The sequence below is a fragment of the Lissotriton helveticus genome, chromosome 4_1 (genome assembly GCF_964261635.1).
Source record: "Lissotriton helveticus chromosome 4_1, aLisHel1.1, whole genome shotgun sequence".
NCBI classification, from domain to species: Eukaryota; Metazoa; Chordata; class Amphibia; order Caudata; family Salamandridae; genus Lissotriton; species Lissotriton helveticus.
Window position 1 is genome coordinate 1585843266 of NC_136063.1, and position 26610 is coordinate 1585869875.

The 26610-nt window shown below is 44.3% G+C and overlaps 1 protein-coding gene across 1 annotated transcript in view; it reads right to left on the reverse strand.

Annotated features, from left to right (window-relative positions):
* Window positions 1-590: 590 nt before the first annotated feature.
* LOC144827606 (mediator of RNA polymerase II transcription subunit 1-like) overlaps window positions 591-26610 on the reverse strand; it is a 648236-nt gene continuing 622216 nt past the window's right edge. The window contains exons 16-17 of the mRNA XM_078685852.1: window positions 10099-10207; window positions 591-1172 (exon numbers count right to left, since the gene is read on the reverse strand). Of these exons, the coding sequence (XP_078541978.1) occupies window positions 653-1172; window positions 10099-10207 (629 nt within the window). The 3' untranslated portion in view covers window positions 591-652. The remainder of the gene's footprint in view (window positions 1173-10098; window positions 10208-26610) is intronic.

Sequence of the window (26610 nt, forward strand, 5' to 3'; positions counted from 1 at the left end):
GGTTCTGAACTGGGATGGTGCAATGAGCTAAAAAACGGTGATGGATCAAGCCCTGATCTGTTGACTGGGTAGGAGTGTTCTGATTAACTCAGATACTCTGTCCATCACCACCCCCTTTTTCTAATCTGAGGTGGCATTGTTAACAAAAAAAGAAATGATGGACTGGAACGAGACAGTCGAGTACTTACCAGTGGCTGGGATTGATTCAAGCATTACATCCATTGCTTTTTTGTATTCTTCATGGAAATCACTTCATGCTTGACTTCTTAGACGCTATCTTGTGAATGGAAAAGATTTGTGCACCAACGATATGCAAATCAGTCTTAGTCCTGCTCCAATAGGAACACTCCAAAGTACCATACTGCAAGGAATTCCATGACGCTCTACAAAGTGCTGATGCCTTATAAGGCTTGGTGGGTGCTAAATAAATTCATGCACATATTTTAAACCAATAGATACACAACTACATCCAAGAGGTCCACTTGGTAGTGGGTGTGCTCCTAAAACGTCATGTCTTGATAACAGTGTACTTAATCCGTAAGTTAATTAAATGAAGAATGATGTGTAAATGAAGAGACAAGGCATGCTTTTGGAAACTTGTATTCACGGTTGGAGTCAAACACACATACATGTAAAGGAGAACGAGAGATGCCTAGGAGGTGTTTGGTTCACTTACAGGATTCAGTTCCGGTTCAATTAAATTATCAGGTGTACTTTTGGTTGGATCATAATGACCATTAGGCTGTGCATCTTCAGGGATTAAATCAACCACGTAAAAAGCAGGAGCATCACTGCACGCTTCAGTCGGGGAGCCATTTGCTTGTGAAGTTGCCATATTGGACTCGCTCGGTTGTGGCGGGGAGCCATTTGCTTGTGAAGTTGCCATATTGGACTCGCTCGGTTGTGGCGTGTGTTCATCAGTATCCATTGGGGCATCTGGAGCGATTTCTTCCGTTTTTAAATTTGGAGACTGAACCACGTGCTCTTGGTTTTTTAAAGGGTTTGCCTGTTCAAAGTTTTCTTCCTTTGTAAAAAGTTGTGAATTTTCAAAGTTGTTTTTTAAAATGTGCAGCTGTTCAACGTTTACTGTAGACGTTTCCGTTTCACAGACCTCTTCCATTTTCGGAGCCCTTTTGAAAATGGCTCTCATTGTCACAGGGAGGGACATGCAGCTGAAAAGAAAAAAAAACAACATGCTGAAACAATGTTCACAACGATAATCTCATTTGCTAAATTACACCACGGGTCGTAACATTTAACAGCACTAGAATCACATAGTAAAATGGTACCGTTGGTTTCAAGGTGACATTCAAGGTAGTTTGCAAAATCATTAACAGCCTCTGCAGCCAAACTTTCTAGAATGCTCGGAGCCATACTTAACAAGCATTAGAAAATGCAACATGACTGGTTATTATTTTCCTCTTCATTGTCTGGCAAAACTTTGTCTTTAGTCGTGAGTCATGGTAGCACGGTTTTGCTAATCAGGACCTACACCCTTATACCCCTACTCTACTAGGAGTGTAATCTGCATCCCTCATTTTCTCCTGGACAGAGACGACATTCACCTTTCTTCATTGAATTACAAGGCTCTGCTATACGTCTGAAGGCAGGGTCAAAACGCAGTACCAGTTTGAAATGTTTTAATGATTATAAGTTCAGTTCAAGAGCGCAGAGTTAACATAAACCAATCTTCAATTAAAGCACATATTAGTGGAAGGAGAGAGTCTGATGAATATTTTGATGACTAATTAGATGTTGAAGGAGTGTGACTGATGAAAGGAAGAGCACCCACCGCCCCCGGAATCAGGCCCAATGATGGCCTTTGATGTTTTCTCTGGAATACCTATGCTACTCCCGCATAGTCATGCGACCATCTCACAACTGTTGCGCCTCTAAGACCCTGCACTCTGCATAATGTTACTGGAGTGACCACATCAGGCAAGGCAAACATGTTAAGTTACCAAAAGATTCAACGCTTTCAGCAAGATCTTGTTCCAGTTCTAGGCTTTCGGGTGTTAGTCTAATTAGTTTTGTTACTGTAATATGAACCTTGAAGTGAAAACCCCAAATGCAATACGTTAATCTAGCAAAACCGTGCCCCTGATGTCAACAACCCTACCTCTACAGGGGTAGGGACCTCACCAACCTTCTTGGGTCCACCACCATAAAACTCCCCCTCCGATAGCTCGCCTTAACTCCTTGCCGGTCGGCATCCGCGGAATGGAAAATTTGCTTGCTTTCCGGGAAGCTATTAAAACCTTTCTGTTTCCTCCGGCATAGGGATCCGCGACCATGGTCGGCTAGCCGTTAGTTGCTTTAGTACTTTTGGATCTAGCAGCACCGGGACGCCTCTTTGCTGGGGCAGCTGTTGCGCTTACAAAACATTTAAAATAACATAACATTAACACAACCCCTGCAGTTTCCCCCACTGCACCACTCCGTTTGCTGAACTGCGTTCTAATCAACATTTTAGAAGGCAAACTTGTGCCTCCGCCTGACACTTGGCATCTGTCAGACTGCCACTAAACTGCTGCTGCTCTTTTCCCTCTCTATCCAGCCCCGCAGGGAGAGCACCTCACAGCTAGCACTGCCACCCTTTCAAATACCAGGAAGTGAGCGGGACACTCCCAGGTCCTCCAGTAGGATCAGCATACACTGCTGGTCGTAGGGGCCAGCCATGTTGCTTGCCGGGCCTCTGTGCAAAGCATCAAACTATTGATGAGTGATTACCGGGACCCCTCGTATCAATCACTGGTTGGAGAAGAGCACAGACCACCTTCAAAAGCATGGGCACTTAAAGGAACAAGCCTCATTGGGAAGGCATGATGAGCGACTACCTGAAATGAGTGAAAAGGAGGATCAGACTCATGGCGGTAGCAAGTCCACCACAGTCCCACCACACTCTTTTGAGAAGAGTAGCGGCATCCTAGCAGTCTACCCTGTTACATGTCACGTATCTCATGTTGGAGGTGAGGATTGCCTCACTGATACTGGCCAATGTCGTTTTCAGTGGCTCCTGAGGGTTTCAAACTGGACTGGTGTTTGTGTCGAAGGTGGTTTTGTTCTAGGTAGTTTTTTAAAACCTATTCCTTTTGAAGATTTTCCTCAAGAATACACACAATAACCTGAAGTACATCAACGTAAACCATGAACAAAGTACAATAATAGCACTTACAAAGAAGGTACCAGGTCCAGGTTGCTGAGCCATGTCAGTTACTCAGCCAACAGGTTCACCCAGTATAAGGGACTGGTCAGCCTCACAGAGGCTCTGGCCCTGTGCAGGCAGAGAGTGGCGCAAGGGTGTCGACCTCTGTTAAGTCACATCTTTACACCCAGGAAGCAATCCATTGCCAAAATCACTCCATGGCGACTGTCTATTCTTCTTTGAATTTCATCTGCTAGATGGCTAAGGTAGGATCACCCTTAACACACCGGTGCTTCTTGACCTGTGCTGGTGACTTGGAGCTCAAGAAGTAAAGTGGCCATCTTGATCTTGGCTATGGCCCACCTCTGTGCATCTGATAAGTACCTTTTTTTCTAGAAAATTGTTGTGAAAAATTCAGTTTAGTAATCATTGAGCAGTATTAGTTCCGAATCTTTGGATCTGCTGTTGATGACTTAAGCAAGAGTGTTGTTCATAGATTGCCTGACAACTCTGCTGTTAAAACCTTATATGGCTTTTACTTGAATCATATCTGTAAGGCAGTAGCTGCTGTTGTCGATTGGGAGTAATGAGAGGGGGCGGGAAGGAAATTAAAAGAGAAAAAAAAACCACTTACCTGGGCCGGCCGCCGCCTCCTCTCCTTCGTCCTCTTCTTCCTGTCTCCGCTTGCAGCAGGAAGCACCCGGGCTCCCCATAGCCAATCCCAACACTGCAATGCTTTATGGCTGGCTTATAAACACAAATTACGGGAGTCGCGCGAGCGCGTCGACAAGATGGCCGCCGCCACCGGAGCTCCGTAACTTTATCAGCCTAATGAGCTGAATAACGACGATTTTTTCCACAAGTTTTGCTCACTTTTGGTAGCGCTTGCCTCCTATGCCGGCCCCCTACCTTTGCTGTGAATTTTGGGCGTTTTCATCGCGTGGGGATCCCTCTGTCTGCTTCCTAGCTCCTCTCCCCAGCCTCTGCTCCGGTTCTGCCGATTGCCTCAGCACAGGGGGCGTGCATTTCTGAAGAAAGGGCCTGGCTTGGGCCTAGCCACTCCCACGGCTCACATTAACTCTTACACTGCCTTTTCCTCAAGTGCTTTGGGAGCTTTTAATACCCTTTTCCCTCATATTTATTAAATTTTGAGGTGGAATTGGTATTTCTACATTTTCCTGACGCAAAAAGTTGTTTTTTCTCCTCAAAATGGATAACAAAAATTCTGCTAACAACAAAAGGAAGCAGCAGGTGTCTCCTCCACCAAATAAATCGAAAGTTGTAGAAACTTCTGAACCTTCACTTACTCTGATACTGGAAGAAATAAAGGCGCTGCGCATGAATACTGATACTATTGCAAATGAAGTGAAAAATGTTCGCAAAGATATGGCGTCAATGTCCATGAAAGTTTCTGACAATTCTATTAAAATTCAGGACAATAAAACCAAGCTCGATGCATTTACACCTTTGATGGCTCAGATAGTACCAATGCATACCCAATTATTGGAATTGGAGAACCGTAATAGACAATATAATCTCCACATTTTCAATTTGCCTGAAGAAGTTGAGGGCTCCGACTGTCGCTTGTACCTGGAATCTTTGCTGCCTGGTCTTCTAAATATCAAATTTCCAGAACAATTTGAGGTGGACAAAGCGCATAGAATTCCCTCACACAGGAATCCACGCCATACCAAACCCAGGCAGGTGATTTTTAAGGTCTTGCGTCACCATCACTTGGTTCTCATAAGGAAAGCTGTCAGAGACATTCCTTCGCTTCTGGTAAATGGCTCCAAAATATTTATCCATCAAGACTTTGCTAAGGAAACGGTTGCTATTCGCAAGGAATTTTCTTCTATGCGTCCACATCTGAAAAGCCTTGGTTTTAAGTATGGTCTATTTGATCCGTCTACAATGCGAGTTTGGAAAGATACCTTCTCAAAATCTTTTCATCGTCCTGCAGACTTAAGACTCTTTTTGGACCAACAAGCTTCGTCATCAATGGAGACTCAAGCTCCTATTACTTGATCGCATTTAATTTGAGCATTCCTGGCGATTATTCTTTCTTCATGGGCTCCAACGGTCTCTGGCCATGCTTGTGGAACGGGTGTGCGACTCTGTGTCCTTATTTATGTGCCTTGTTTGTATCTTTTTCTTCCTTTTCTGTTTCTTCCTTTCGTGTCTTTCCCTGCCTTTTCTAGCTTTCTACGTAGAGTTACTTTTCTTCCATGGCTGTTCTCCCTCTTCTCTTTCTTTAACTCCTCTCTTCATCCTCATTTTACTTCTTCATGGCTACTACACATGATGTTAAAATTGTTTCTCTTAATGTTAAAGGTCTGCGACATCCAGTTAAACGAACGAAAATTCTAGACTACTTGGGGGCTTCTAAAGCTGATATATGTTTTCTTCAAGATACACATGTTGATGACAACATTTTACAATATATGAACAAAAAGTGGGTGAACACTATTGTTTCGTCTAACAGAGAGCGGTAGTAGTGTCCAAAAATTGGAAAAGTCAGCAACATTCAAAGAGAGACATATTTCATCATATCACTAGTTAAATGCGTATTGTAAATAGACATAATCACAGTATGTAATGGGTGCTTAAGAAACTCAAAGTACCTACTACCTAAAGGTACTATATTAGTGCACACAGATGTGTAACCAAAGACAATACTCAGAGGTGAGGTTCTAATTACAGCACTCCCAATAGTGTTTGGCTTATTTAAGTTTTTTTTGTGACCTTTGCACAAATAGACATTTGACAGTTGTCACTAGTTAAGTCCATAAAACAACATGGAAAGCATAAAGTATAAGGGTAAATAATCATCCAATATAGAGTCAAGAAAAAAAGGTCCTCTTCATTTAGTGTTATTCTTCTTTATTCAGGGTTCATAAAAAACAAGTTTTTCCAGCATACATATCGCCTTTGTATGCTGGAAAAACTTGTTTTTAAATAAATAAGCCAAACACTATTGGGAGTGCTGTAATTAGAACCTCACCTCTGACTATTGTTTCGTCACCTGCCCTTGGTAAGAAAAATGGGGTTGCGATTTTCTTTGCAAAGAGATTACACTGTCAGATTATTAATAAATTCATGCAGAAGGTAGATTTATTGTTGTTAAAGTTAAAATTCATGACTCCACCTTCTTTTTGCTTAATATCTATGGCCCCACAGCCGATGATCCTTCGTTTTGGTCTAACTTATCTACAGAAGTTCTAAAGTTGGGACAAGTTCCTTTGATTGTTGGAGGGGATTTTAATGTGATCATTGATCCATTACTTGATAGACTTTCTACTACCAAGTTTAGACCCCCTAAAGTTTTTCATGCTTTTAAATCTTTCCTTAGTACTACTAAACTGGCTGATGTATGGAGACTACACTTTCCCACTGAAAAATGGTTTTCTTTTTTCTCTAATCCCCATAATTCTCATTCAAGGATTGATTATTTTTTGATTTCACCTTCCCTCCTTCAGTCAGCTACTAATCCTGTTATAGGCACTATAGACATTTCAGACCATGCTTTAATTTCATTTGTCTTAAATATCTCTTCTACTTTTACTAAACAAAATAGGTGGCGTATGAACTCCAACATTGTCCTTACTGATAAGCATAAACCTAAACTGTTGCAGGCTATAAAAGATTATTTTTTATTCAACCCTGAAGACTCCACATCAATTGTCACCAGATGGGATGCATTTAAGGCGTACATTAGAGGTACCACTATTTCTATTATGGCTCATGAGAACAAACAATTTAACGCTAACATTAAGCATTTGGAAAAGCAAATTGCTAAATTTGAGCGTTTGTTTATCTCTTCCAATGACCCCCAGTACAAACTTACACTTCAAAAACTCCGCTATGAATTTAATACCATTCTTAGTCACAGAGCAGGAGTCCAACTTTTAAAGTCCAATGCTAAATTTCGTTTTAATACCAACAGATCGGGAAAACTCCTTGCTAATTACTTACAAATTAAAAGAGATAAGACTCAGATTACCTCTATACGAGGATCTCAAGGCAAAGTGGCTATTTCTCATAACGATATTGTGCAAGAATTTTTACGTTTTTATTCTACCCTTTATAGTAAACCTGACACCTGCCCTGAATCTTTAATCAATTCCTTTTTAAATAAGTGCAATTTACCCCATATTTCCTTATCAGATAGAACAGGTCTAGACTCACCAATTACATCAGAAGAAATTTTGCTTGCCATTAAGTCACTTCCCAAGAATAAATCCCCAGGTCCGGATGGTATCCCAGCAGAATTTTACAAAGAATTTCAATCCCATCTCCTCCCTTATTTGAATACCCTTTTCTCTCATTTTGGCTCCTCTGGTACTATCTCGGGCTCTTTTACGGACGCCTTAATTATTGTACTGCCTAAGCCTGATAAAGATCCTACCTTGGTCTCTAATTATCGCCCCATTTCCCTAATAAACCAGGATTGTAAGCTCTATGCGAAAATCCTAGCTACTAGACTAGCTCCTGTACTCCATTCCATTATTCACCCAGACCAATCTGGTTTCATGAAAAATAGATATTCTGCTAATAATACTAGAACTCTACTACATATTATTGAACAAAGTTCTCAACTTACTTCTCCTGCGGGAGTGATGGCATTAGATGCAGAAAAAGCATTTGATAAGATTCACTGGCAATTTTTATTTAAAACTTTATTGTCCTTTGATTTTGGTGCCCCTTTTATTCGTATGATTTCTGCTTTATATTTTGCCCCTACTGCTCGTTTGTTCATTAATGGTCAAATTTCTAGTCAATTTCCACTCTTTAGAGGAACTAGGCAAGGTTGTCCCCTTTCTCCACTGTTATTTCTCTTAGGTATTGAACCTTTTCTTAATTATATTCGCCTTTGTGATGACATTCAGGGTATTATGATCAATGATGTAACTGTTAAAACTTTAGCCTATGCAGATGATGTTTTATTATTTATTAATAACCCTCTTTCTTCTGTTCCTTCCCTATTAGACATTATTGCTCAATACTCTATGGTTTCAGGTTACAAATTGAATGTAAGCAAAACTGAATTTTTTCCTTTGAATGTGTTTTGTACCTCAGAGATGCTCCCAAACACAGATATTCTTTGGCAAACAACCAAACTTAAGTATTTGGGTATTCTATTTGCTTCATCGCTGCCAGCTACATTAAAACTTAACTCTGATTTCATAATTGACTACATTAAAAACAAAACGTCCAAGTGGTCTGCCCTTCATCTCACTTGGTGGGGAAGAATGGAATCTATAAAAATGAATATAGCGCCTATGGTTTTTTACTCTTTAGCTATGATCCCCACCCAATTTCCTCTCAGTTTTTATAAAACTATTGACACACTCTTATCTAAATTCCTTTGGTCTAACAAAGCCCCTCGTATTGCTTACAAAAAGTTAAAAATTCCTAAGGCCCAGGCTGGTTTTTCCCTGCCAGACTTTCACCTTTACCATAAAGCTTTTATCTTAAAGCAGAGTACCCTTTGGTTTAATACTTCACATATGGTCAAACCTCCAATTTGGTTGGATATTGAAGCGTCCATTATACGGCCCTTTTCTTTACCTTCATTGATGTCAATGTCATCCACAGCGAAGGTTGTTCATCTTTCCTCTACCATTAAGTCCTCCAGATTGATAATTAATGATTTAGATTCTAATTTTGAATTGCCCCTACTCTCCACAGTCCACTTGTCTTTATGGCACAGTGCACTACTTAAATTGAACAGAAACATTAACTTCTGGTCCTCCTGGATTTCAAAAGGAATTTTATATCTTAAAGATGTCTTTAATGGTAATGCTTTTATTCCTTTTGAACAGCTACAGTTAAAGTTTGGTCTCCCAGCTACTGACCTTTTAAAATATCAATTCTTGTGTAACTCTATTTTGGATTCCTTTCCCAATGGTATTCCCTCTTCCACCACAAATGACCTATTAATTTACCTCACAGCTGCAACATCGTCCCCTAAAGCTGTCTCTGTTTTTTATAAAAAAATTTCCACCTCACTGGGCTCCAATGTTCAGATTATTTCGTCGTTCTGGAACAATGAACTTTCCATCTCCCTGTCAGATGACTCATGGTCCTCTATATGGCTTGACAGTATCTCAGGATGGCTCCCAGTGTCCCTTTATCAAACCAATGCCTATATTTTATTTAACACTTTGTGGACTCCATCACGTCTATTTCGTGCAAAACTGTTACTTTCTGATGTTTGTTGGCACTGCAATGCTAGCCATGGTTCACTACGCCATATGTTGTTTGACTGTCCAGTTATTATGAAATTTTGGTTGGAAGTATGGAGTGTAATTTTGAAAAATTTTACCTTTACAAGATGATATTTCCTTTAATTTATTAATTTGCAAATCGATTGCCCTAACTTATCCCCTCTCTGAGTCAGAGGCAAAATTGTTTAATTTTCTAATCACAGCTGCCTTAAAATCCATTACTTTCTGTTGGAAAGATGCTTCTTCTCTTTCAGTCCATGCTTGGTGGTCATGGATTACCTTTACGAGAAGAGGTGCGCAGCTATCCCTTAAAGGCGTTACTCATAATTCACAATCATTTCAGTCGTTTTGGTCTCCTATTGATTCATATGTTTTGCAATGATATTGTTATACATTTTCTTATGTTCTATTTTTACATTACAATTTAACTGTAACTCTGTAGTTTATGAATTTATGATCCTATGACATGTTCTTTCCTTCCCCTCTCCCTCCCTTTCCTCCTTTCCCTTCCTCTTTAATTGCGATTCTCTTTTATTATTATATGCTAATATTGCGTATTTTGGTTTAATGCATTTCATATTGATTATTTGATCGCTTCTGCTTGTAACTTCCTTCCTCTTTTTTGTATTGTATTTGTTCTTTTTCATTTTGTCTTAAAACTTAATAAAATCTTTCTGAACAGATAAACACGAATTACGAAATGCCACAAAACCCATATATACTTACCATTGCAGAACTCGAGCAATAAATTCATTGGTGCACAGTGCAGCTGGGCTTCCAGAATCCAGGTGGAGGCTGCACTGAATTTGTCGAGAGTTCTGGACATCAACAGCAACTGTGCACAAACAACAAAACACTTTTTAATTTGCAATCTACTCACTTTTTTGTGTGTCTCACAGGTAGGTCTCATGTATTGCATAAATGCATCTTTTTGTTTTGTTTGGCAGGCTGATTTGGGCACATTGGCCCAACACTCCTAAACCATCATGCTAGTTATAACTGCGCCTTTTTATGTTGTAAATATGCGGTCCATTAAAATATCTGCCTTTAACAAAACTTCTAAGTATGTACTCAAGTGAATAAAATTGATTATAAAAGAGGCTGACAAAAATGTATGCTTTCCACCAGCCACGTTCGTTTTTCATCATGGTCCCGAGTTGCTAATATCGTTGGAATGAAAAAAATATATATGTGAAAGCCTTCGTTTAACTTGTGCAAAAATGGTTGTATTAATAATGTACCTACCATTCATTGATTGGTTTATGTTTAATTAAAATGCAAACCAATCCAGGTGTAGCATTGAGAAAACCATATCAATGAAATTACATTGCCACAGCACCTAAACGTTTTATTACAAAACAACAGAGTGCAAAGCAGAAACATTACATTTCATTGCTCTAAAGCTATTACTCAAAATGCATACCCAAGTGCGTTAGTACAATGGTCCTTTGCACACCTTAAAATAAAGCATTTTATCCAATTTTGCATGTCCTTTGTTCAAAAACGTTTAGCTCTCTTGCTTTTAAATGTGTCCGGATAAACATTACACTATTCTTGAAACATGTCCTCACAGCCAGACGGTCTGTTGGTGCACTGCCATATTTGAATGATCACAATTTAATAAGAAATGTAAAACAACATTTACTTGTACTTTTGAAACATGCAGTATACATCCGAAGCCATAATAAGTGTTTTCTGAATCTCCTGACTCTTGCTGTAGCAAATATGCACATGTCCCCATGAAATGTGCACAGGTAAGCGTTTATGCATCTTCAAGACCAAACATGATGGCACACCTCTTTGTAATGATGTACTCCCTATTGAGTTGTAATAAAGCATGCCAAAACCAATCACTTTATGAATCTTTCTAGCCCTAAAACCCCACAGATGGAGAGGAGACCCATCACTTCTTAACTGGGAGAATATGGATAACAATGAAAAGCTGTTCTACCCCTTTGAACATGATGGTTGCACGAAGGTGTCTAGGTAAGCATGCCCAGGTTCTTAGGAGTCAGCAATACCTAGAATATATAGAATTATGTAGCAACATATTAATTGTGCTGTTATAGGAAATATAAAAGATGAACACACTGCAAGAAATATAAAACACCAAGCAGAAACCGCACAGCTGTTCATGGTTAAAACCCAGTTTAGGCCCAAATCCCCAATTGACATGAGTAAGGTGAAAAGGTCACTTAAGAATACAATGGAACAGGAAACTTAAAATGATTTTCACTTAAAGGCCAACTGATGTTTAAAAGCCCTAAATGCAGGGCTCGAGTCGGGGTACCACGCGGATGGACGGCGTCCCTCCACTTATTTTACCGGGGGGACGCCGTCCCCCCTGCCAAACAGTTGGACTTCACTCTTTGGCCTCTCTGGGACGAGGAGTTCGGCACCTTTCGGGACGTCACTTCCGGTGACAGCGTCCCCCCACTTCTTTTTTTAGGACTTGTGCCCTGCCTACAAGCATTTACGATTCTAACACAAGTTCAATGCCTCAGACTCTGTAACTTCAAATAGATCGTCGCCTGATTAAATAATGGGAACAGGAAATTGAATTAGCCCCGAGCACAGAGAGATCTAAGGTGCCTGATTAGACAATGGGTCAGAGAAGTAAATTAGTTCCGAGCACACAGAGGTCTTATGTGCACAATACTGGAAGCACACACATCACTTAAAAAATGTATCATGAAGCAAACATGCATTCACAACAGAAGAACGCTTCTTTGCCAAGCATGGATGTATGATGTTATAACGCATACTTTTACAACGCCTACCTTTACAACGAAATTTTTACAACGCAAAAAGTATTACAACGCATACATTTACAACGCATGTTTTTACAACGCAGATACTTTTACAACGCATACCATTACAACGTAAGTATTGGTAAGTATATTATTATTTTTTTTAATGTAATATAAGTAAAATTAATATAATTTAATTTAATTTCATTTAATTAATTTATTTTAATTGGTTTTTTTTTACCCTGTACCCCTGTACCCCAAAAACCCAAAACTGACCCTGAACCCTAAAAATACCCCTTTACCCAAAAACCCAAAACTGACCCTGAACCCTAAAAATACCCCTTTACCCAAAAACCCAAAACTGACCCTGAACCCTAAAAATACCCCTTTACCCAAAAACCCAAAACTGACCCTGAACCCTAAAAATACCCTTTTACCCAAAAACCCAAAACTGACCCTGTTCCCTAAAAATACCCCTTTACCCAAAAACCCAAAACTGACCCTGAACCCTAAAAATACCCCTTTACCCAAAAACCCAAAACTGACCCTGAACCCTAAAAATACCCCTTTACCCAAAAACCCAAAACTGACCCTGAACCCTAAAAATACCCCTTTACCCAAAAACCCAAAACTGACCCTGAACCCTAAAAATACCACTTTACCCAAAAACCCCAAACTGACCCTGAACCCTAAAAATACCCTTTTACCCAAAAACCCAAAACTGACCCTGAACCCTAAAAATACCCCTTTACCCAAAAACCCAAAACTGACCCTGAACCCTAAAAATACCCCTTTACCCAAAAACCCAAAACTGACCCTGAACCCTAAAAATACCCCTTTACCCAAAAACCCAAAACTGACCCTGAACCCTAAAAATACCCCTTTACCCAAAAACCCAAAACTGACCCTGAACCCTAAAAATACCCCTTTACCCAAAAACCCAAAACTGACCCTGAACCCTAAAAATACCCCTTTACCCAAAAACCAAACATAGAACATTTTAAATATAATTATATACTTACCAATACTTACGTTGTAATGGTATGCGTTGTAAAAGTATCTGCGTTGTAAAAACATGCGTTGTAAATGTATGCGTTGTAATCGTTTTTGCGTTGTAAAAGTTTCGTTGTAATGGTAGTGCGTTGTAAAAGTTGCGTTGTAAACGTAACATACCCCAAGCATTGTTGAGTGTATAATAAACAATGTGTAATGGATTGGATCGGAATTCGGAAGTTAAGAGGTCATAGGTCTTCAAGTGGTTTTCCATCTTAAATCTGTAACTTGCTAGTCAACCATTATTTACTGCCTGTAATAACCCTTTGTAATATGTATTAAAAGGCCTGCCTGCAAGCAAGCTGGAAGATGAGAAAGCCTGAGTAGGACTGAGGTGCAGTCCATGTTGTATGTTGAAGGTCTTTCGCCCTGTCACAACAGTTAGTAAATACTGTATTTGCATTGCCAAGCAGAGTCTGTGTGGTTATTCCATTTTGGAGGGTCCAAATTCACCCCACAACAGTGAGTCACTGGTCTCTTACTTCTTGATTGGCTGAGCCAGAGGTTAGCCTCAAGTATGTAAAACCTTACATTTCTCAATTTTCTCTCTTACACAGGGATGCATTACTTGATAATAGTTCACTTGTTATTACCAGAGTGTGAAAATGACAGATTGCAGTCAAAATTTCTGCTTGCCTTTTTCCCACTCCATCTCTGCTTAAAGGACCAGCGTACTATGCAACAAATGTGGATTTTATGAATTACAATAAACACATATTTAAGTCAATCTCACTGCTTGCCTTCACAAAAGGCTAATGCCTCTCATAGGCCCGCAGAGGAATTAGGTATCAGACTGAAATGGTATGTGACATCTTCATGACGATTAACGGCTTCAAATGTGTCCGAAATCACTAAATGCCATGGCTGTCTTTCCCTCAGTGACTTCAAGTGCATTGTTTGGGACAGGTCCCTCAAATCATGCTCCTTCTCAAATCACCAAATACAGAAGGGTGATGAGCCCTCGCGGACTTCAATCTTCTCGAATTCTTAAGTGGCAGGACGTGATTTGGAAAGGGACATGATGTCGAAAATCTCTTTTTTTGGTCAAAAAGATGATCATTGGGAAAAGTCTTGAAAAATCTCAACTGCTCCGGCTCTACTGTCTGTTGGCTGTGTGGTACAGGGAACTGTTCAAAATTACATGTGCGGCCATTTCTAGTAGGGCCAAAAGACGTCCCAGACACCTCTGTGTCGCACACTGGCGTAGCTAGGGGGGGGCGAGGGGGGCGGTCCGCCCCAGGCGGCACGATTTTAAGGGCGGCAGCCATGCAGCACTGGCCTGTAATAATTTATTTGGCCATGGGCTGAACTGACTGCGCAGAAGTCATTATGCTGACTTCTGCGCAGCCGAGTGTTAGCTGCTTTCACGTGACATGGCATCAGGACTGCAACAGCGTGCTGAGGGGGACTGGAGTCGGTGACAGGAAGTTCATTTACTCCTGAGACAGGCAGGGCCCCAGTGCGATCGGGCTGTAGTTACGATTTCTTTCTGTAGTTAAAGTGGCAGCCTCTCACTGCTCGCAGGGCTGCCTGTGCCAAATTGGACACGGTGCCTAATCATGCTGCTCTGCGTCGACCGGACCTGTTTGGAGAAGAGAGCCTCGAGGTCACAGAATGTCATCAGAGAGGCGCTGCCTGGCTCACTGAGGTATTAATAAATATTTTTAAAACTAACAGCCTGAGAAACACCGAGCCTGTAGCTCTGCTCACTGCTCTCCAGGCTCATGGGTTGTGCCGCAGTGGGTTAGGCTCCGCTCCATTCCGATGATTCATTTAGATTTTGAATACCATTTTTGCCTTAATTTTACCTTCCAGCAACCTGCTTTTTCCTGAAGTATAACAATCTTTAAACTTCCACCTGCACTTCACCTGGTTTGTTTCCACTCCTGGTCATTTTACCCAAGAAACTTATGAACAAAAACTTTCTACCACTAGTCTGCTTTCCGTTTTTAAAAAAATCCATTCTGGCTATTTTATTTTTTGGAAGTGTATAAACTGCTGCTCCTAGCTTTTTGCACATGACCGTTTTTTAACTGCAGGTGTAAAGTATAGGATGAGAGGAGATTCCACAAGTGTGAGAGCGTTTTTGAAGAAGTGTTTTGAAGGAGTATGTGCATGGGAGAAAGCAGAAGAAGGGTGTTGTGTTGCTTTTGGCACCTGTTGAGGAGAACTGCATTTCCATTTCTGGTACTTTGCAGCAGTTTTAAGATTATCTTAAAGTTTCTCATTGCTCAAATGGGTGTAATTTCTTGTATTATTGTTACCCTCGTCTTCATTTCTTGATTTTGCTCGCAAGAAAGTGTCACTCATAGTCGTTGAATGTCACTCATAATGACATTGAAATTCTGAAAATGTCACACATAAGTAATCTGAAACCTTGGCAGCTATGCGCAATATGTTTAATTGGAGAGTACCAGCACTTCTCAAGAGTGACTAGTTGTTTAATTACAGAGTACCGGCACTTCTCAGAAACAAGCAGGTACTCTGGTACAGGGTGCCTGCTCTTCAATTTTTCCATTTCTAGCTTTGGAAGGCATAGGTAGGTAACATGCCTCAAGCTACGGTACATTTTTCAAGGACGAGCACAGGAAGTGATTTGTTTTTGCTTGTTTCGTCCTACGTAAGTTCTTTCACACCTAATTCCAGAGCTCAGCTTAGCAGCGGGCTGCCTGTGGAGGAGAAGTTGTGAGCTTCACCTGACTATCAGCGGCGATACTATGGGCCAGATTTATATCGGACTTGCGGCACTTTTGCGGTGCCATTGCGTCACTACTGTGACGCAGCGGGGGTGTAAACCCTGCGCCACGTTGCGACATACTTACATCGTGACGCATCTATGGAGATGCGTCACGGTGTAAGGCCCTGCGCCACATGAAACCTGACTCAGGTTTCATGTGGGCGTTTTCCACGCAGGGCGGGTCGTTCCGTCGCAGGAACGCCCCTGAAAAGTGACTCAGTGAAACCTACAAGATTTCACTGAGTCACTTTCCCAATGCTGATGCGTCAAAACCCTGCGCCTGCTTGGAGCAGGCGTAAGGCTTGACGCTCCACGTTACAGATAGGGCAAGTTGGAATAGTGCTGGAGTTGCATGCCGCACGCAACACAACTTCAGCACTGCGCCAACTTCACGCCCTAGATGCGACACGCATCTGTTTATTCCTGCGCCATGGTGCGCCGCATTGTAAATGCGGCGCATCATGGGTGGCGCAAGGATAAACTTGCGTGTCGTATCTTTCCTGGCACATCTCTGCCGATTTGCAGAGATGCGTCAGGCAACATAAATCTGTCCCAGCGTGTTTTTCAGACCTCTTTCAGGTGCTCGCCGTACTTTTTCCCCAGCACCCGCCAGGGGGGCGGCAATCTGAAGTGTAGCCCCGGGCGCCACAAGCTCTAGCTACGCCACTGTCGCACCATACGAGGCCAGTATTCATTCCAGGATAAAATCTATAGAGCCAGTCTGGCGCCTGGAAGGGGTTTAAGTAAGGAATCACCCGGCGGTAATACCTGATAGAATCATACTTTCTTTTGGTTCGTTACAAAAATCTAAACACATTTAATCAACTTTCCGATATGATCCGTTATAAAATCACTTAAAATGTACCCTTTTAAAATTCACCTGAATAAACCATATGCTTCATTTTTTTTTAACATATCCATTCCCTGCTTACATATGTGCAAATTTCGTTTGATTACACCGCAATTACTAAATAATCTCAACTGCGGATGCACACACTGATCTTTTTTTTTATAAACAACAATACAAGCCAAGTATAAATAAATTCAGGCAACACTGCAACATATATTTTTGCTGTGTATGAAACTCACATACAAGGACAGACACCCGTGCATGTTTATTCCAGACAATTTGACTTGTCTGAGGATGTTTTACTCCAAGAATGCATTACTCCAGAGCGAGATGCTGCTCTTTTCAGAAAACAGTTTCAAATTCGGAATTTCAATCTTTTACAATGCTCCTAATGGGGTTGGGGGGAGGGGGCTCATTTTCGTTTATAATTTGACTTATGGACATTAGCGGTAATGGAGTGAAGCTCTAAATAGTTTGACCAGCGGGTGCACGTGGATGCAGCTGTAGAGGTGACCTCCAGTACTTTGTTGCAGGACTCTCCAGTATGTTGTATGGGTTCTCACAGTACTTCTTCGAATAATGACATTTACGATGGGTTTGACTCATTGCTACTTGTAGTTGAGACTCAGTTTCCCCCTCTCTTTTGGCAATTATCCTTTTTACACTTTGCTCCAGATGTGCATGCTTATCTTTTTGCTTCACCTGAGAGCACAGAAGCTCGCCAACTCCAAGTAGTTCACATAGCAGCTATAGACATGCCATATCCGGGAGAGCCGTGAGGGAGGCTAAAAAGAGATCGAGGACAACAAAGCCATAATGTATGTCCATGCTCTCAGGTGTGGAACCCTCGCAAGGTGACTGGGAAAGGTCATTGCTGTACTCGGGTGTTTCCACAGCACGTGACCAACCTTCTAGGAGAGAAATGGTGCAGAGCTGGCGAGAGAAGCACATGAGGACACACAGTAGAATAAAGAGCAAATTGTGGCAAACTATATAGTGGTGACCATCTGGTCAGGCAGCATAGAATATACCTGCACGTGCTGTGAGATTTTTCACAAAGTTGCCAAGGTTCAATAAAATCCCCCAAGATGTACCATCATCAAAACATTGCACCATCCATATATGGAGCACACAACTTTCCAAAGAAAAGTGATCGAAATAAAGATGTAAGGAATAATTCATTAGGTCATGTTGTTATGTTGCTGACTTGCCATAGACTCAATACTATGCCGAGGACACCACAAAGCCACGCACTGGTGTACGAAGGGGATGAAGAAGAAAGGAAGATCAGGAGAGAGGGTGCAAAAAAGTATCTTTTTCATGATTGATTTCTGCAAAAAGTAGGGCCTGGAAGAGGTTAGAATGTGTAACTGTTAATCATAAGGCTACTTTACAATGCATTTCTAATTTTAAGTGAGTTCAGATTGATATTTAACATTTACTTTCTTTCCAAATTCATTAGTTTTCAATGTTACACATGTTCTTAAACACAGTACATGTATGCAATAATTCGAGTTTTAACCATATACGCACTCAAGTAAGGGGCAGTCATTAAGGGCAAGCGATCACCACATGGGTGTACTGCACTGTTAGATATCCTTGTTGCTGAAGGTAGTGTGGAAATATTAGTTAAAGACTATGGGGGTTGATTCTTAAAAACATTTATGAGTATGTCAACTAGTATCACAGTGTTAAGACCTGTCAGCCTTGAGGTGGTCTTGCCCCTCAAAAATGTGCCTGCTTGCCTCCAATTTTGTTGAATTTGTTTTTGTTGGCCTTAGGACTCTTTGTACTATACCATTTGTTAACAAGTGGTTAAGTGTTTGGGCTCACTCTCCTAAACATGGTTTGATTGGCATATACCCAATGGCATATTTAATTTACTTATAAGTCCCTTGTAGAGTGGTATACCATATACCCAGGGCCTGTAAATTAAATGGTACTAGTTGGTCTGCAGTACTGGAGGTGGAACCCACCCAATCAACTCTCTAAAACTTGTTTCAGGCCTGCCATTCCAGCCAGGAGGCAGTGTTCCACTGCCATGTTTAATTGGCATTTAAAGCCACTTGCAAAGCCTTAAACTCCCCTTTCATTACATACAAGTCACCCCTAAGGTAGGCCCTAAGTAGCTCATAGGGCAGGGTGCTGTGTAACTAAAAGGTAGGACATGTACTTATATGTTTTCATGTCCTGGTAGTGAAAACCTCCCAAATTTGTTAATCACTGCTAGGAGTCCAACCTTTCTCATAGGATAATATTGGGGATTCCTTATTACATTTAACAAGCTGTAATTCCTAATTGAAAGGGAGTAGATCTGTCATGTTTGGTACCTATGGACTTGTAACGATAAATCCTCTTTAATGGCAAAGTCGGATTTATTATTACAAATTTGAAAATGCCACCTTAAGAAAGTTGGCATTTTCCTGCTCTTAGCCCTATATGACTGCAGCCTGTCTCTGATACACGTCTGGGGAGGCTGACAGCTGGACTTTGTGTACTTCCCCTAGACAGCCTCACACAATGGGAGCTTAGATGGGACTTGACGGGCCATCCTGGGAGAATGGGTGGGAGGACCCAGGCACAGCCTCACACTTGCACCTGAACAGGATGCGTCCTGTCCCCACACAAACTGCTGCATACCCCCTGTAGCGAGTCTAGAGCCAGGGCCGGAAGGGAGGACCTCTATGGATTTCAAAGGACAGTCTTCAAAAGTCTACCCCACTTCAAAGGAACCACTGGGTATAACAACTGGACCTCAGATGCTACCACTTCAGTACACTTCAGGGTCTATGGAAGAACTGTTTTCTTGATGTGCTGACCTGCTGCCCTCCTAGTCTGGGTGAGACCGACTAGACATACATTACTTGACCAAAGTGACTCCAAGGGCTAGTTGGCTGGCATCCTGATCTGAAGTCTCACATACATTAAAGACTTCCAACTAGCCCGCTTCTGTTCCTGGACTCCGCTATCTAGGAGTATACCCTGTCAAGGGGTGCCGGATGAGTCCTGGACTGTTCGAAGTGGTCTATATACAAATACTCTGCACATGTTCAAAGTAAATACATGAAGTCACATTAAATGTTACAATGATGCTTGTCTTTATATTTTCAGATGTCTTTAATTCAAAAGCTATAAGCCTTCTTAGCCAACACGTGTTTTGTTTCTGATACAGGGGATTACCCCGCAACTTCTTCAGGGCTGAGGTTAGTTTCAAGTAGTCTCTTAATTCCGATGATCATTCCAACACGCAAGGGGTTTCCATATGTACTGCTCTTGGAGATGTAGACCAATTAGTCTAGTGTCTGGAGAGCTAAATATGCTTCCAAATATCAGGAAGTTTCTTTTTAGAAGAGCTGCCCCATCCGGCAGTATTAGGTAGAACCCTTCGGATCTCCAGGTCGTGGTGTGTTCGCGGTGCAAATCAGCATCGACGCATCATCGCCACTGCGTGGATCGGAACCGGCACATCACCCCTGTTGCGTGGACCAGAACTAGCGCATCGCTGCTGTTGCTTGGATCAGAGACATCGCTCTGCCTTTGGAACCACCACTGTGCGGCACTCTACTAAAGAAAAGTTCTTGCATCTCCGTCAACAACATCCTCTGCAACAGAGGTGAAACTGCACATGGCAGCAACCTGTTAATTGGAGCAGACATCATCGCTGTTGCATGACCAGAACCAGCGCATCTCCACCGATAAATGGATCAAAACCAGCGCATCACCCTCTCTGCTCTTCACATCTCTTCATCAACAAGATCTTCAACGTCTACAGAACACACACTAAGGTACTTTTGGTCAGTGGGCCAAGCCTCGACCCTATAGCCGGCCTACGCTCCATCATGGTCGGCCTGAACTTTGTACTTGGTCCCAGTCTAGCACGACCAGATATCCCTTGTTAGCACTTTGTGTTTCCTAGGTATTTGTTTTCATACGTGGGAGTCACCCATGGGGATGGAAAATGATATAGGGCCTGGCACAAAAGATTCTGGAGGCAAATTGAGGCGCCATTAGTTGGAGAAGCTTTGTTTTTGCTCTACTTTTTTCCAGGCCTGGAAGCTTAAACCATTGTGCTGGTCAAATGCCTTATGAAGGACTAGAGAAAACAGGACCTCCCTGTGGTAGCAGAAGCACAGCTGCCCCTGCATCTCCTTCAGGTGGGAAGCAGAGAGGCCATCGGCATCCTTGCATTTCACCATGCACGCTGTCCTGTCAATCTGCCTTGCAGCCACCATATATTCTCTAGAATTGGAGACTTTGCTTTTCTCTTCCACTGTGTCAGAAAGAGCAAAGAAAGTATCCCAAAGAAGAGGGAAGAAATCATCTGTCATAGGAGAGATCCATACATATTTAACACTCCCAAATGGTTGCTCTTTAGCATTATTTGAAGAGGTAATGCATTTTAGATTGCTTTACTTAATTTTGCATCGTCTTTTTGGGGACCCCTCTGTTGCAAGTTGTCATCTAACAGCCCCTTATCCTGCTAAGTGTGTGCCAACATGGCTTTCAGTCCATCTTTGGTCCCCTCAATTCTTTCCCACCAACACTTCAGGCAGCCTTTCAATGGGTATATGCTCAGACTGATGCACCATCACCAGCCACCACTGTGCAGCCCTTCATCTAACTGAAGGCCACTGAAGGGAGGTCTACCAATACTACTTTACTCAACCTCCCTGGATGCTATGACCTTCATTATGGGCACCAAGTTGCACCACACCAAGACTAGACCATTGGGGTAGTGTGCACTCCTTGGTAAGCCTACATTAGTGGGCTCTGTTGTGGCACTGTTATGTTATCCTTAGTTTTATAGTGCTCTTATCACTGTTGAGTGTATCCAAGTGCTATGCAGCCAGAATGTGAGTCCAGCCCTGGAGGGCTTACTCAAAGATCCAGGTCTTCAGCTTCTTGTGGAAGCCAGGAAGAGAGGAGGATACTGTGATTTGTTGTGGCAACTTGTTCCAGGCTTTAGGAACCAGGCATGAGTAGACACAACCCCCTTCTCTTCTTGTTTGCATGCGTGGGATGTGTGCTAGTGAGAAACCGGCAGATTGGCGGTAACTGGAAGGCTGGTGGAAATAAATGCAGGTATTCAGGTGGGCAGGGCCTGTATTGTAGAGTGCTTTGTAGGTGTGGGTAAGGAGTTTGAGGTAAGCGTGCTTGTGTATTGGGAATCAGTGTAGTTCCCTAAGGTGTGATGTGATATGGGCTCTGTGTGGAAGCTTGAGGACTTGTCTGGCTGCTGCGTTTTGGACAGTATTCTTGTGAGCTGGATCTTTATCCCTATGTACAGTGTGTTCTCATAATCTTGGCTGCTGGTGATGAGGGCTTGGGTGATCGATGTTCTGGTGTTGTCTGGTAGCCACTTGAAGATTTTTTTTCCCCAACTAAGAACGGTGACAGGGCGCATTTACACAGTGGTGAAGGGAGGAGAGGGGCCTGACGTGATGTGTGCAAACATGCCCTGTGGCGCGTTTTAATTTGGGGGAAAAGATTCCACTTCAAACCTGAGGGACCATTGGGGCCAAGTAGCCCACCAGGTGCTTCCAGCATGCGCTACTGCGGTACGTTGCAGAGAGGTGGTGCAGGCCGTACCCCTTTTTACATCTTTCTGCTACGCAGCTCTGTGGCGCTTACTGGATGTGCTACGAATTCCGATGTACTCGCCTGTTATCAGGAGAGACCTCAGTGCAGCATCTTTGAACCCAGTACTGATCCTGAAAAGTAATTCTAACCATACTTACCAGTAACTTGAATTTCCTTCCATAGGCTAACATTGACTGGTTTCACTTGGAAATTCTTCTAAGTGTGGAGTTTTGCAACTTTTAAATATTCACCTAAAATCATCCGAACAACGAATTGTGATTTACTCACCTGTTATCAGGAGAGAACTCAGTGCTGCATCTTTTAGCCCAGCACTGACCCTGAAAAGTAATTCTAACCCTACTTATCAGTAACTTGTATTTCTTTCCATAGGAATCCATTGTCTGGTTTTCACCAGAAAAGTTTCAAAGTGTCTATTTTCACAAACTACAAATTTTCCTAAAAAATCGCCTGTATGACTTAAACACATTCTTTCAACTGTTTACAGGAGATGCACCAGTGCTGGATCCAGGATCCCCCACTGAGAAAGAAAAAGTAACGATAACCATACTTACCAGTAACTTGAATTTCCTTCCATAGGCTAACATTGACTGGTTTCACTTGGAAATTCTTCTAAGTGTGGAGTTTTGGAACTTTTAAATATTCACCTAAAATAATCCGAACGAATTCCGATTTACTCACCTGTTATCAGGAGAGAACTCAGTGCTGCATCTTTTAGCCCAGCACTGACCCTGAAAAGTAATTCTAACCATACTTACAAGCTACTTGTATTTCCTTCCATAGGAATCCATTGTCTGGTTTTCATCAGAAAAGTTTCTGTGTCTATTTTCACAAACTACAAATATTCCTTAAAAATCTCCTGTATGGGGGCGTGGCCAAGATGGCGGCGGAGTAGGACGCGTTTTAAGTCCCCTCCGGCGCCAGGCCGTCTAAAGCTTCAATTAGCACCGATCCGGGGCTCCTTCACGGCCCCTAGCACTGCCCACGCCCGCTGGGGACCGTGGTGACCAGCGACCCTGGTGCCGGGGCGGAAGTGAGCGCGGCGACGCTTCAGGCCTGAGCTGGCGGGCTACGGCCCGGATGACGGAGCGGAAAGCCGAGGTACATTGAGGACGGCGGGGAGAGCGCCTGCAGCAGCCACGCCGTAAGAGGAGCCCGCTGTGATCCCCGGTGCTGTGGGGGGCGGTCTGGTCCTCCGGCGGATTGCCGAAAGCAGGGAGTGCGGAGTTGGTGCCTGCGGATCCCGGCCAGCCGTGAGAGCCTGTCCCTCGGCGCGTGTCCTACGCGAGCCCGGGGATTGCGGCCTAGCTGCGGCCGGAACCAAGCCTACATCGGGAGGACGGCCGGGGGAGCGGAGATTGCCCCGATCGGCGCGACGACCCCAGGCCCCGGTAACACAGTGGATCCCTGCAGGACTCGGCCGGGATCCTTAGCAGCGTGTGAGGGGTCGGCTTGGGCCCCGCGACCCGGCAAGCCAGGGGGGCGAGAGGAGCTGCGGACAGCACGTTGGGCACCTCCTGGCCCCTGGGGGACGTGACCTGAAGGTACCCGGACCCGGAGAAGTGCCTGGTGGATCTGGGGGAGCGGGACCGCGCACGTCGTGCACTCCAGCCCCCCGGCCCGTGTCTTACGCGAGCCCGGGGATTGCGGCCTGGTTGCGGCCTGAACCCAGCCTACGACGAATGGACGGCCTGGGGAGACGCAGGCCTGCTTCGAGAGGCACGACAGCCCTCGGCTGAGGTCGGGCCTGTGGCTCTGTGACAGAAGCAGCCGGGATTCTCCGGTAGCAAGCGGACTTGGCCTAGCTTGGCCTAGCACATCCAGGGAGACGGGAGAGTGAAGGACTGCGCTGTGAGTGGCCCCTGGCTCTGTAGAGCGGGTTCTGGACCCCCGACGTGAAGGGAAGCTGTAGGAGGAGCGGCGACCCACTGCGGAACAGCTCTGCGACTTTGAGGAGAGACACGGTTTGAGGATCCCCTACTGCTGCCGCCCCGGACGTCTCCCGCTGTCCCCGTTGCTGCCTTGGGGGCTTTGTCCACGGGGTTGGTCAGAAACCTGTTGGAGCAGTGGACTCGAGCTGGAGCTCTCCCCTCTACCTAGGGCGCGGGGGGGGCGTGGAGGCGCCTTGGGGATTACGGAGCCTTAGCCTGGTTGCCCACGTCAGCACGAGCTCGGGGGATCATCGGGGGACCGATGCAGCACTCTGGTCTGGGACACGGTCCCGTCGAAGGTGAGATCCCGTTGACGGACTAGCGTTTGGAGGGAGTCGGGCCGCGACGATGTCCTCTTCGCATCGCAAGGGGAAACCCGGCAAAGAGGGTCAAGCTAAAGGACCCCAGCAGCCGGCCTCGCCGGGACCCAGCTCGTCCTCCGGGCGCTCGGACGATGAGGCCCCCGCCACTAAGGCCTTTATGACGGAACTCTTCGCTTCAATCAAAGAGGACATTTCTGAGCTCCGTACTCCGCTGGCATCGGATCTTCGCGAGGTGCGCAGGGATGTCGATGAAATCGGTGAACGGGTGGCCACGCTAGAAGACCATGATCTGAGCATGGCAAACGATGTCCACCAGCTGCAGCAAGACGTAATCCGACTTACGGAGCAGAATCTGGACCTCCAGGCGCACGCGGAGGATTTGGAGAACCGTTCCCGTCGGAACAATATCCGCATACGTGCAGTGCCATGGGACGGTGAGGCGGGCGACCTTCGTGGCTATGTCAAGGCGCTCTTCTTACAGATTCTCGGTGAGGAGGATCTGCAGGACGTTAGGATGGACAGAGTCCATAGGGTGGGGTTGCCCAGGCGAGGAGGGGGCCCACCCCCGGACATTCTGGTCTGTGTGCACGATTTTCAGCTAAAGGAGCGAATTCTACGACAGGCACGGGAACTCCCGTCCTTGCAGTTCCGTGAGCACCGTCCCCAGCTGTATCAAGACCTGGCGGCTTCCACGCTCCAGAAAAGAAGAGAGTTTAGTCCAGTTACCGTGTTCCTGAGAAATCATGACATCTCCTACTCATGGGGTCACCCCTTCCGAATCGTCTTCAGATGGCAAAACCGGTTGGTACAGATCCGTTCTCTTCAAGCGGCGAAGGAGCTTCTTGGCATTGATGACCTGGATCCCCCGTCGGTGAACGGCGGCTCTCCATCCCGGAGGCGGCGACGGTCCTCCTCCTGGCACAGAGTGGGCACAGAGAGGGACGCTGGGGGGCCGGATCGCACCCTCAGCTTGCAGGAGCGGGGGGCAGCGGTTGCATCGGTGGCCTCGGTGACACTGGCTTCTTCCCAGCAGAGCTCCGGAGCGGCCTAGCCTGAGATCGCATGGCCATGGTGCCGGAGGGGCACAGACACTCAGGTACCGGCGGTATGAATGTACTTTCTGTGAAGACACCCCGGACCGTGGCCCTGGGGACTCCACCAGGGGTGCCCCGAGCCCAACTATTATTATTATTATTATTATTATTTATTTTTGTAGAGCGCATAGTCACCATAAGGTATCCCAGCGCTAGGCACCCTATCTCTTTGGTTTGGGCTGGTTCAGGACGGTTAAAGAAGGAACGGGGGGGCAGGGGATAACTGTTTAGAGTAGGCGTGAGTCATTGGGGAAAAAGATGAGTTTTGAGCCGCTTTCTGAAGTGAAGGTACCGTGTTTCAAGTCTCAGGTCGCGGGGGAGCGAGTTCCAAAGGTGTGCAGTTTGGACTGAGAAGCGTCTTCCGCCTGAGCGGCTTTTCTTAAATCTGGGAGTGGTGATGAGGTTTTCTGTGTCCGACCGAAGGGATCTCGTGGGTCTGTAGGGTGTAATCAGTTTCCTGAGAGCGGGGGGGCCTTGCTTTTGAAGTAGTTTGTGAGCTAGACACAGGGCCTTAAATTTGACCCGCTCCCTTATGGGAAGCCAGTGGAGGAGTTTGAGGGCAGGTTTGGCGGAGGTTCTAGCAGGGGTGTTTGTGATAATCCGGGCCGCAGTATTCTGGATTCTTTGAAGCTTGGTGAGGGTCGCCTCCGGGGCACCTAGATAAATCACATTACTATAGTCAAGCCTTGAGATTATCAAGCCTTGAATAAGCAATTTTTGGGAGTTGAAGGGCAAGAGGGGCAGGACTTTCCTCAGTGATTTCAGGAGCCCGAAGCAGGTCCCGGCTACTTTGTTTGCCTGCGCAGTGAATGAGAGGTCCGAGTCGAGCCATACCCCTAGGCTTTTTACCTCTACTTTTGGGTCAGGGGGGGGGCCCATACAGGCTGGCCAGATGTTAGGGG